This window comes from Montipora capricornis, chromosome 6, assembly GCF_036669925.1.
Source record: "Montipora capricornis isolate CH-2021 chromosome 6, ASM3666992v2, whole genome shotgun sequence".
In the NCBI taxonomy this organism is placed as follows: domain Eukaryota; kingdom Metazoa; phylum Cnidaria; class Anthozoa; order Scleractinia; family Acroporidae; genus Montipora; species Montipora capricornis.
In genome coordinates this window covers 8,307,579-8,320,036 of record NC_090888.1, presented here as the reverse complement: position 1 = coordinate 8,320,036, position 12,458 = coordinate 8,307,579, and the positions used below count along the sequence as shown (strand labels likewise).

At 33.1% G+C, this 12,458-nt stretch overlaps 2 protein-coding genes across 2 annotated transcripts; both read left to right on the top strand.

Moving 5' to 3' along the window:
* The first annotated feature begins 6,031 nt into the window (after nt 1-6,031).
* LOC138053166 (uncharacterized) lies at nt 6,032-6,550 on the top strand. The gene has a single exon (XM_068899831.1). The coding sequence runs from the start codon at nt 6,032-6,034 to the stop codon at nt 6,548-6,550; it is 519 nt and encodes a 172-aa protein (XP_068755932.1).
* Nucleotides 6,551-10,919: 4,369 nt separating this feature from the next.
* Nucleotides 10,920-12,458, top strand: LOC138053165 (uncharacterized). The gene has a single exon (XM_068899830.1). The coding sequence runs from the start codon at nt 10,920-10,922 to the stop codon at nt 12,456-12,458; it is 1,539 nt and encodes a 512-aa protein (XP_068755931.1).

Here is a 12,458-nt window from a genome sequence, read left to right as displayed (position 1 = left end):
GTAAATCTGAATTAGGGAACAAGATCAATTATATCCGTAATGCAATTAAAAAGCATAATATCGATCAGCAGACCAGTCAACAGGGATTTTCAAAAGTATTCAAACCAATTACAAGTAAATTAGATGATGTTATTGACAGTAATCAGGTTTTAAGGTTGCCAAGGAAAAAACGACCACTGAAGAAAGGAGAAGTTCCTGATTACGGCATTGATATAGAGGATGAAGTTCCAGATATGAATATTGGCGAATTATTTGAACAACCTGTTTTACCACAGCAAGAAAAACAACTGGTGCCAAAACCTCCAACATATGAAGAATCTTTACAAGATCTTCTGGAAGGAAAAAAAGAGATTTATGTTGATCCTAAGTACTTTCATGAAGAACCAGAATTACCACCAGAATATGATGAAGACGAGGAGATAGATTATGGATTAGATGATGAAGATATGGATAATGAGATATTAGGTGATCTTGGTCTTCAAAATTATGATTCTGTTGAAAAGGTAATAAATCAACAAGAAATGACTCAACGAAAAAACAAAAAATATCTCAATAAGATTGTCAATGAAGCTAAAGTGAAAAAAAGAAATCAATTGAAAGGTTACAAGGGTTATGTAAGTAAACAATTCAAAAGTGGTTCGATTTCTGAAGCTGTGAAACAACAGGAATATAAAAGAATAGACAATGCAATGGCTACTTTAAATGCATATGTCGAACATTATGAGAATAAAATCGAAACAATCAAAGGTTCTGGTATGAAAAAACAAAAAGGTGGTAATGTTATATTTTTCAACAAACCCAAAGAACTTATAAAAAAATTAGATTTAATTGTTGGTGAGATATCAGCAGGTAATACAAGCATTGACATGCGAAATATGGGTGTTTCTATATTGGACACATTATTAAAAATGTCGACAATCAATAGATCACAATATGGTAAATTATACAAACAATATTTCAAAATTTAATGTAACTCAATTGTATAATGCAACGAGAGATAGTATTGTCATCCTATTCTGTGAAAAATGAATATGGTAATAAACCAGAAGATTTCACTACAAATTTCGACAGACCTATAATTCTAGACAATAACAAGCAATATGTTATTGGTCTTAACAGAGTCGTCAACATGTCATTCACTTGGTTCAATGTCAATGCTGGATACAAAAATCAATTAATTAAATACAGTTCAGATAACGGTTCGACTTTCAAAGACATTACACTTCCAGCCGGTGTATGGAATTATACAGATTTCAACACATACATAAAAAATATAACAAAAACTGGTGATACATATCCGATAACTCTTGTATTCGATGATACAACATTTAGGGTCACTATTACATTAGCTGAAAATTACCAACTTGATTTAAGAGCAAGTAATTTTAATGACCTGATCGGTTTTGACAAAAAGATATTGACAAGTGGGGCGCATATTGGACCTAAATTGCCAAATCTCAGTCAAGACACAGACCTACTCAATATTCATTGTGATTTGATTCACGAATCGCTTGTAGACGGCGAAGAAACAGACATCATTTATTCATTCTCAACCAGTGTACTAAAACCAAGTTACTCCTTCACCCTCGAACCGCGACGAGTCACATTTAATCCAATTAATAAAATTACAATTTCATCAATCAGAATGTGGGTAACAGATGGAAAAAGAAGATTACTGAATCTGAATGGAGCGGATACGTCTTTTTCACTTGTTCTAAAAAGCATATAATAATATAACATAAGAGTATAAATGAAACCGTATGAATTCAAGAGGTTTTATCATCCGAAACTTGGTAGATTTGTTTTTCAACACAAAGGGTCTGGACTTATCGTTGACAATATTTTTAAACCGTTAAAGAGTGTGGCATCATCTGTTTTCAAGAAATTTGCTAAGCCAATGGCAAAGAAGGCAGTAGAATCAGGGGTTTCCCATGCAGGTGATCGTATGGGTAAGGCGGTATCAGAAAAGTCAGGAGACCTAATAATGAAAAAATTGGCAAATTTGAGAAAAGGAGCTACAACACAAAAAGCAATTGTTCCATCCTCACCCATTGAACAGAAACAGGAACATGAAAGTACTGATATGATCCTCAACAGATTGATATCAGGATCAGGTACAAAAAGAAGGCGTAGAGTCTTCAAATAAACAACATGTCAGCAAAATTATATAACACAATAGTATAAATGGCTTTTAGAACAAGTGAATTTTTACAAAGAAATGAGTTGGTGCGTTTCCAACTTGATGATGTGATTAGGGCCCCGGGTGATGGTCAACATCAGGAGAAAAATGGATATACATTTACAATCAATGATCGATCGAGTTTTTACGATTGGTACAATGCTTATTTTGAGATTCAGTTTAAGGTACAAAAATTGGCTGATGGTTCAGCCTATGCTGGAGATCGTATAACAGTCATCAATGGATCTCATTCATTGATTGCTCATATGAGGATTAAAAGCGCTGGGAAAATTGTGTATGATACTGATAATTTACACAAGGTCGTTTTTGTCAAAAACCTCCTCGAATATAGTGACGATTTTAGTCGCTCAGTAGCCAAAAATAGTCTTTGGTACTTGGATACAAGTCATCAGATAGCTAATGCCAATCAGAATGCAGGATTTGAGGCTAGACGACTTTTAACAACCGGGAATTCTAATGTCAATAGAATCATACCTCTTAATCGTTACAGTTTTTTTGAAGAATTGGAGGGTAAGATGCTGGTACCAATGCAGCTTGAATTTATTTTAAGGTTACCGGATGACAGAGAACTACTTCAAAAACTTGACACAGTTGATGATGGAAGGGTCGTCGTTAACAGATTTCTACTATGGGTTCCAAAACTGTCTCCAAAAGACAGTCTGTATGACAAGTTCATTGGTTCTTTTTTTGAAACAGGATAAATGGACGTATCTGAGAGAAATGTATCAAATGTCTAGTCCGAGGCATGGTAGTGGATTCTTCCAGATTTCTTCTAGTATTGACAATGTCAAAGCATTTTTTGTATACCTACAACGAGCTAAAACAAGGAATGAAGCGGCAAATCCATATGAATTTGATACATTCAATATAAATGCCGATCGTGGGAATGGTAGTTATTTGACAACATGCAGATTAGAATATGGTAATGGTGTCTTTTATCCCGAAGCTGAATATGATTCTGAAAGCAAAGTAAGAATCTTCAACGATTTGATGTCTTATGCAATGAGGAAAAATGATTACAACACTGGCACACAACTCAACCTAGCGAATTACAACTCTCTTTATCCTCTAATCTATTTCGATCTATCATATCAGGTAGAGAAAGTAACAAGAGATCCTAAACAGTTGATTTTTAGGTATAAACTAAACGCGAACAGTGCAGGAGATAGTCCTTTCAGCGTACATACTATCGTTTTATATGAAGAAACAGTGGTCATTGACAAAGTTGGAAATGAACTGGTTATAGTGTAAGCCCACAAATGAAATAGTAATATGAAATCAAGTAAATGACTCCTATTTATTTGTATAGGTTTTGTAACTGGAATTATATAACATATATTATATGACTGAACTTCATGAAATCAACGTAAGACTTTCAGATAATCAAAAAAAGAATCTGAGGAATGCTTACCATAAAAGGGAAACAATTGTTCTAAGACTGACAAATGATTCTCTCAATGGAAACGACACTCTTTATGTTCCAGCAATGGTGAAGAAGAGATTGGAAAAAAATCGCAAATTGAACAAAGGAATGGACATCAAATTAGCCAAAACGAATATCAGGAAACAAGTCGGTGGAAGTCTTTTGAGTACCGTATTGTCACTTGGTATGAGAGCATTACCAACAATTAGTAAAACCCTAGACTTGTCAGCTTTGTCTGGTTTAGCATCAGAAGGAGTTGGACAGGCTTTGAAAGCCATAACTGGAAAGGGTCAAAAAGGTGGTGCTATGCCATTGCCTATGATGATACCTTTCAATGCAATCAATCAACTGATGCCATATCAGAACATGTTCACGACAAAACAGCAAAGAGATATTGTTAAAGCAGCTCAAACAGGATCTGGAGTCAAAATAAAACCGACCAAAACACAATCAGGTGGATTTTTAGGCACTCTGTTAGCTAGCATCGGTATTCCACTAGCTATTGAAGCCATAAAAAAGATGACTGGAAAAGGAGCACCGAGGATAGGTATACCACCTTGGTCAAAACATGGTACAGGAGCACCTAGAATTGGAATGCCTAAAATACCCCCTCCATTTTATAGTTATCCACCATATGTGACTGGTAATGGTAAAAAAAAAAGAACAACCAAAAAAAAAAAAATCAGGAAAGGGACTACTATTGGGAAAAAACAGTCCATTCAACGGGATCCCTCTTTTAGGAGCGATATTGTAAAACCAAAATTTTATAAAAACACCCCTTTGAGTAACCATGATCTAATAAAATGGTGTAAATATTTGAATATACCAATCAATGATGTACTGTCAAGAGATGAAAATGTTCCACATAACCATAAACAGGCGTTATTCATCTACAATCTTGAACCTGCATATATGAGTGGAAGTCACTGGGTAGCCACTTATGTAAAAGATAAAGTGATCAACTATTTTGATAGTTTTGGTATGCCTCCGTTTCAAGAAATGGTCAATCATGCCAAAAAGAAAAATTTAACTTTGTTGCATCAAAACAATCAGATACAAAACATACAAACAACAACATGTGGGTACTTCTGTTTATACTTTCTAAATGAAATGAATAAGGGTAACTCATATTATGATTTATTGCAAGTATTCAACACAAATGATACAATGAAAAATGAGACATTTATCGAACATTATTTCAGAAATATCTAACTTATATATATTATGAAATCATATTGTGTTAAACAAAAGAAAGTGACTGAATGTACTGAGCCTTCAGGTTACAAAACAACTAAAAATGGCAGACTAATGTTCTTTTGCACTTGTGCTGAATGCGGCATTAAAAAGACCAAATTTGTTAAAAAACAGGGAAACTAAATAGCCCGTTGGGAGCGGGCTTACTCAGTGATATTGCTAATACAGGAACAGAATTATTTTTAACCAAAGGAGTACCTTATCTCGGCAAAAAAGCAGTTGAAATGGGTAGATATTATGGTTCCGAATTGATGAGAGATCCAAATTTGCAGAAAAAAGCAATTGATTACAGTTTAAGAAAATTGAATCCTGTTTTGCATAAAGTGGGATCAGAAGCTCTCGATCAATTATCCACTAAAATCAGACCTAAAAAGAAATACACAACAAACAGAAAAGATCTTGATGGTGGTGCTCTTGATATTCACAAAGCTATTGGTAAATTACCAAAACCAAAAAGTGGATGGACACTACCCGGTCATAAATACACAGGACCTTACAATCAAGTGAAGTATGACCCAAAAACTGATCAAATATTAGAAATATACGATATACCGACTGGAAGAACTGATGCAATAGCAATGCAACACGATGTTGATTATTCCGTCTGCAAGGATGATAGGAAATGCAAAAATAAAGCAGATAGAAAAATGGTTCAAGCTTTAGACAACGTACCGTATAATGAAAGACAATGGGGGCATTGGTTAGAAAGAAATGTCAATACAAAGCAGAAACTAGGTCTAGGAGTTTCAAAAAACGGAAAAAGCCGTCGAGTAAAGAAAACTGGCAAGAAAAATTAGGAGATGAGTTACATACACCCATAAGACGCAACTTAACTCGGCGGCGTGTAATCACAAATCGTATTGATGAAATATGGACAAGTGATCTAGTTGAAATGCAACAGTTCAGTAAATGGAATAAGGGTTACCGATATCTTCTTATGGTTATTGATGTCTTCAGCAAATATGGTTGGATCATACCATTGAAGGACAAGAAAGGAAGGAGAAAACCAGAATATTTGTGGACTGATAAAGGCACAGAGTTCTACAACAAACATGTGAAAGACCTCTTAGCCAAGAATAAATAACACTGTACTCCACTGAAAATGAGGAAAATCCTCAGTGGTTGAAAGATGGAATAGGACAATCAAGTCTAAAATGTGGAAGCAGTTTACTGTTCAAGGTAATACACAGTATTTAGACATGCTACCCAAACTAGTAAAACAGTACAACATCACAAAACATTCAAGCATAAAGATGACACCCGTTGAAGCATCTAATAAAAGGAATGAAGGAACCGTTTACTTCCATTTGTATGGTGATACAGAAACATTGAAACAGAAACCTAAATTCAAAACAGGTGATAAGGTTCGAATATCCAAGTATAAACGAAATGTGTTTGACAAGGGTTATACACCAAATTGGACAGAAGAAGCGTTTACAGTCGATAAGATCCAATATACTGATCCAATAACATACAAACTAAAAGATCTCAGAGGTGAAGATATTCAAGGAAGTTTTTATCAACCTGAATTATTAAAAGCAATACAGGATGTTTTTCGTATTGACAAAGTCATTCGGAGGGATCATAAGAAGAAACAAGCTTTGGTAAAGTGGAAAGGATATAGTGATGATTTTAATAGTTGGATACCATTAAAAGATATTGAAAACATATAAAACATTTAAACCGATGTTATGTAGCATATAGTAATAGTACCTATGGTTTAATACTGTGTTCGCTACTTGTAGCCAAAAATATTTGATTGTTTCTGGCTATATTTTAAACGCACCTTTTTAAAGCTGCTTAAAAAAAATGTATAATAATATATATGGAAGATAATCTGACATATTTTATGAATTTGATTGGAGAACTCAACAAATTACGTCAACAAAAAAATAAACTAGGAAAAGAAATAAATGTCGTCAAAGATCTATTGAGAGAAATTAAGGATTTAAACCAAATGTATAATAAAATTGATGAATTGATTAAAAGAGATTAATTGTTTTTGGCTATATCAAACGCGCATGTAAAATTTGTTTAAAAATAAAAATGTATGATAATGGTATATGTTAACCGAACTGACCAAAGATATACAAAATTGGGATCTAAATAAAGTCGGCAAAACAAGACTCATCAAAATGTTATTACAACCAACATACAAGGACGACATAATGAATGGAGAAAGAAATAATTGCTTGAAACTTTGTGATGTAAAAAACAAACTGGAATATCTGTCAAGGTCAGAGATTATCACATTGATATTACTAAACAAATCAATCAGAAAACACAAAAGAAATCCAAAAGAAAAAACTTGTGAATTATATGAATTCTTTCCAAATGGCCTCCAATTGATTTATAAGATTGATTGTCCCAGTTTAGACACACATTTGAAACATATTTAAAATAACTACGGTTCATACTGTGTTTGCTATTCGTAGCCAAAAATATTTAATCTGTTTCTGGCTATGTTCAAACGCACTCAAAAAATCTATTTAAAATATAGTTAATATTGTATAAACAAATGGAACTTCAAAAGACAAATTATAAAAATGACAAACTGAATGTTGAAATCAATTGTTATGTTGATAGTAAAAATGAAATATGGTTTCGTGGAAAAGAAATAGCTTCGATACTGGAATACAAAAACACACGAAAAGCGATCATAGATCATGTCCATGAAGACGACAAAAAATTGATGGACTTTAAAATGAAGCCAAAAACAGGGTGTAACGAAAAATTACTCCCTGCTGAGAGCCATGAAAACGACATAATCAAATGCTTATACGTTAAATGTGTATTCATCAACGAATCTGGTTTTTATTCCCTTATTTTTTCTTCCAAACAACCCGAAGCAAGAGAATTCAGACATTGGGTCACGAATAAAGTCTTGCCCTCCATAAGGAAAAAAGGATATTACGACGCAAAAAGCAAAAAATTGTTGATCGAAAGTGAATATGACTTGCATTGTAAAGTAGTGTCATTTATCAGAAGCAAATATCCTGAAGAAGCTTTGATGATTGCAGGTCTTGGTGAAAATCAGAGGCTGCCCGGAATGAGATTGTCTTCATGGAAAAAAGGTTACATGGCAGGACAATGTGATCTCATGTTAATGAATCCAACGAGCAAATACAATTCTTTGTGTATCGAATTCAAGAGCCCAACAGGTTCATACAATGTGTCCAAGCAGCAACTTCATATGAAAAATATGTATGAGAGAAATAAATGCAGATACATAATGAGCAATTGTTATGACGATGTAATATTCGAAGTTATCAAACATATGGAAGAAAGCAATAGATACATTAAACGCAGATCTGCAATGAATCAAAAATAATATGTAGTATAGTTTTATATGGAGAAAATTCCAGATGACAAAATATACATGCTGATAATTGAATACATCAATGAATGCATCAGAAAACAAAAAGAAGGATGTTTCTATGTAGATCCTCCAGATGAAATAAAGCATTTGTTCGAATAATGTTTAAAAATAATTTCCATTACAGTATTATATGGACAAACATTCTCAAGAAACTGAATCACAAACACCGGAAATTGAAGAAAGCAGCCAAGAAATTAATGAATCGGATCATTCTCAAGATATCGAATATGATGTGGAATTAATACGTGCACTTGGGAGGACGTACAGAATAAACGCAACACATTTAAAATAATATATATAGTAATCATATATGGAAGAAAAGAAAGTAAAAATTCAAAGAGGGAGACCTCGATATTACACTGAAGAAGAAAGGAGAAAGAGAAAAACGGACTACATGCTTCACAAGCCTTGGTTCTGTGTTATTTGTAATAACGATAAGGATTACACCCTAGCAGGTAAACATTGTCATCTTCAAACAAAGAAGCATTATCGCAATGCTTTGGTATACAATTTACAAAAAGAAACAGAATAAACCATTCATATGATCAATTTTTGATAGTTCAAATCATTCATTATCTGGATGTTTCGAATTTTTGCGGCATTTTAAACGCACTTAATTGAAAAGGACTTAAAAGAATATCTATAGTAAGTATATATGAATAATAATATCTCAATGTATAGTATGAACAAAAGCGATCTTAAAAAGCTCAGTAAATCTGAACTAATCAGATTACTATTAAAGCAACAAAATAATAAACCAGTACCATCTCCGAGGACTGTAAAACCAATTAGACCAATCCCAACACCTCGTAAGAGTGTCCAACAGATGGTTCAAGATTATGAAAACAATATAATTATTCCACCATTAGAGTTTAGGGATAAACCAGTACCAGCACCAAGAACAAAAAAACCAGTGCCAGCACCAAGAATAAAAAAACCAGTGCCAGCACCAAGAACCAAAATAGAGCAAACAGAAAAAGCTCTGAAAGGGTTCACAAAGTCTTATGAGATAAACAAATAAATAAAAAAGACCCACTTGTGCAACTGCAAAACACAAGAAAGTCTGTTGCTAACCATATTGAAAACATATTAATATCAATGAAAGGACTAAAATTTGTTGAAACGCTTAAGGTAATATTTACAAAAATGTCAAATGGAGAAATAGTGTATAAGACCGCATATTTCAACAGTCCAGCTCAAACTATCATAAATAACACAGAAATAGACAAATCCCTTGAAGTATCAAAACAAGGCATACTAAATAAGATCGCAGTTTGGATTTCAGAGGGATCTGGTTGGACTGTTGAATCAGTTGAAAACCATTATCTCAATATCGTAAAATATGAACCAATCAAAGGATCATCATACATTAAACTACCACATGAACTCAGTACCAGTTCTCAAAGTTTAATAAACATAAAAAACAGTGACAATGAATGTTTTAGATGGTGCCATATTCGACATCTTAATCCTCAATACAAAAATCCTCAAAGAATAAAAAAATCAGATAAAGCATTCATCGAAAATTTAAATTATTCAGGAATTGAATTTCCAGTGACTACCAAACAGTACAACAAAATAGAAAAACATAATGAGATCAACATCAATGTATTTGGTTATGAAGAAAAACAAAAATATCCCATTTATGTATCAAAAGAAAAGTATGAAGATTGCATGAATCTGCTTCTTATAACAGAAAATGAAAACAAGCACTATGTATTAATCAAAGATTTCAACAAGTTTATGTACAATCAAACAAAGCACAAAGAGAGGAAACATTTTTGCATGCATTGTCTTCAGTGTTTCAGTTCTGAAAGAGTATTAACTGATCATAAAGAAAACTGTATCCAAGTGAATGGCGCACAAGCGATTAAAATGCCAACAAAAGATGATAACATACTAAAATTCAATAATTTCCATAAACAACTACCAGTTCCATTTGTAATATATGCAGACTTCGAAGCCATAACTGAAAAAATACATGGATGTCAACCCAATAATAACAAATCATATACAGAGGCTTATCAAAAGCACACAGACTGTAGTTACGGATATAAGGTCGTTTGTTGTTATGATGATAAATACACGAAACCAGTACAAATTTACAGAGGTGAAAAAGCCGTTTACAAATTTATGGAAGCTATGCTAGAGGAAGTTAAATATTGCAAGAAGGTTATGAAAAAAGAATTCAACAAACCATTAAGAATGACAAAAGACAATGAAAAAGAATTTCAAAAAGCTGATAAATGCCATATATGTGAGAAAGAATACAATAAAACTGATGTAAGAGTAAGAGATCACTGCCATATAACTGGTCAGTACAGAGGATCCGCACATCAAGATTGTAACCTAAATTTTAGATTGACTGACAAAATACCAGTTATATTTCACAATCTCCGTGGGTATGACAGTCATTTTATAATGCAAGAGATTGGTGAAATAGTCAAAGAGCATAAATATACAAATAAGAAAGGTGAAAAGTGTCAAATGAATATCAATGCCATACCAAACAACATGGAAACGTATGTGGCTTTCATGCTTGGTAATCATCTGACCTTTATTGATAGTTTTCAATTTATGAGCTTAAGTCTTGATAAATTAGTAAGCAACCTACCAAAAGAAGCATTAATATATACTTCTAAAAAATTCAAAGGCTTGATTTAATGTCTCAAAAAGGAGTATATCCATACGACTTCATGGATAGCTTTGATAAATTCAATGAAAAGCTACCATCAAAAGAAAACTTTCACAGCATCTTAAATGATGAGGATATAACAGATGATCAATACAAACATGCTCAAAATGTATGGAACACTTTTAATCTGAAAAATATGGGTGAGTACCATGACTTATATCTTAAATCCGACATACTTCTGTTAGCAGATGTCTTTGAAAACTTTAGGAGAACATGCTTAGAATACTATAAACTAGATCCATGTCATTACTTCAGTAGTCCAGGTCTTAGTTGGGATAGTATGTTAAAAATGACCAACATTAAATTAGAACTTATGACTGATGTGGATATGTTTCAATTCATTGAAAAAGGAATGCGGGGTGGAATAAGCTACATTGCCAACCGGTATGGAAAAGCAAACAATAAATACATGAAAACATATGATGAAAAGGCGCCCTCAAAGTATATCATGTATCTTGATGCTAATAATCTGTATGGTTGGGCAATGAGTCAATACCTACCAACAGGCGTATTCAGATGGATGACAGAAAAACAGATAGACAATATAGACTTAGCCAAGTATAAAGAAGACAGCAAGAAAGGTTTAATACTAGAAGTAGACCTAGCATATCCAGAAGAACTTCATGATTTGCATAATGACTACCCTCTAGGACCTGAAAAGGTCAAAGTAACTGAGAATATGTTGTCCATGTATTGCAAAAACATAGCAAAAAAATATAAAATATCAACTGGTTTAGTTCATAAACTGATACCTACATTAAGCAATAAAGAAAAGTACGTTCTTCATTACAGAAACCTACAATTGTACACTGATCTTGGTTTGAAAATAACTAAAGTCCATCGAGTACTAGAGTTCAATCAGTCCGCATGGTTGAAGCAATATATTGACTTTAATACTGAGAAAAGAACTAATGCTAAAAATGCTTTCGAGAAAGATTTCTTCAAACTAATGAACAACAGCGTCTTTGGTAAAACAATGGAAAACATTAGAAAAAGAGTAGATGTCAGATTAGTGACTGATGAAAACAAACTATTAAAAATGGCTGCTAAACCAACATATGTTAGCAGCAAGATCTTTAATGAAAATTTAGTAGCTGTTCATAAGATCAAAGAATCTCTTACTCTTAATAGACCAGCTTATATTGGAATGTGTATCTTGGATCTGAGCAAGACGTTAATGTATGATTTTCATTACAACTACATTAAAAAGAAGTATGGAGACAAAGCTAAGCTGCTATTTACTGACACCGATAGCTTGACTTATGAAATCGAAACTAATGATGTGTATCAAGATTTTTGGAATAATAAAGACAAATTTGATAACAGTGACTACCCTGAAAACTCAGCATACTTTGATAAGACAAATAAAAAAGTAATCGGTAAATTCAAAGATGAGGCAGCAGGTATACCAATAACCGAATTCGTTGGATTAAGATCCAAAATGTATTCATACATAAAAGACAATGACAAAGGCGGAAAGACAGCGAAGGGTATAAAAAAAATATAA

What these genes read in the sequence shown, in the direction of transcription:
- LOC138053166 (XM_068899831.1), top strand. Translation starts at nt 6,032, where the DNA reads ATGTGGAAGCAGTTTACTGTTCAAGGTAATACACAGTATTTAGACATG.
- LOC138053165 (XM_068899830.1), top strand. Translation starts at nt 10,920, where the DNA reads ATGTCTCAAAAAGGAGTATATCCATACGACTTCATGGATAGCTTTGAT.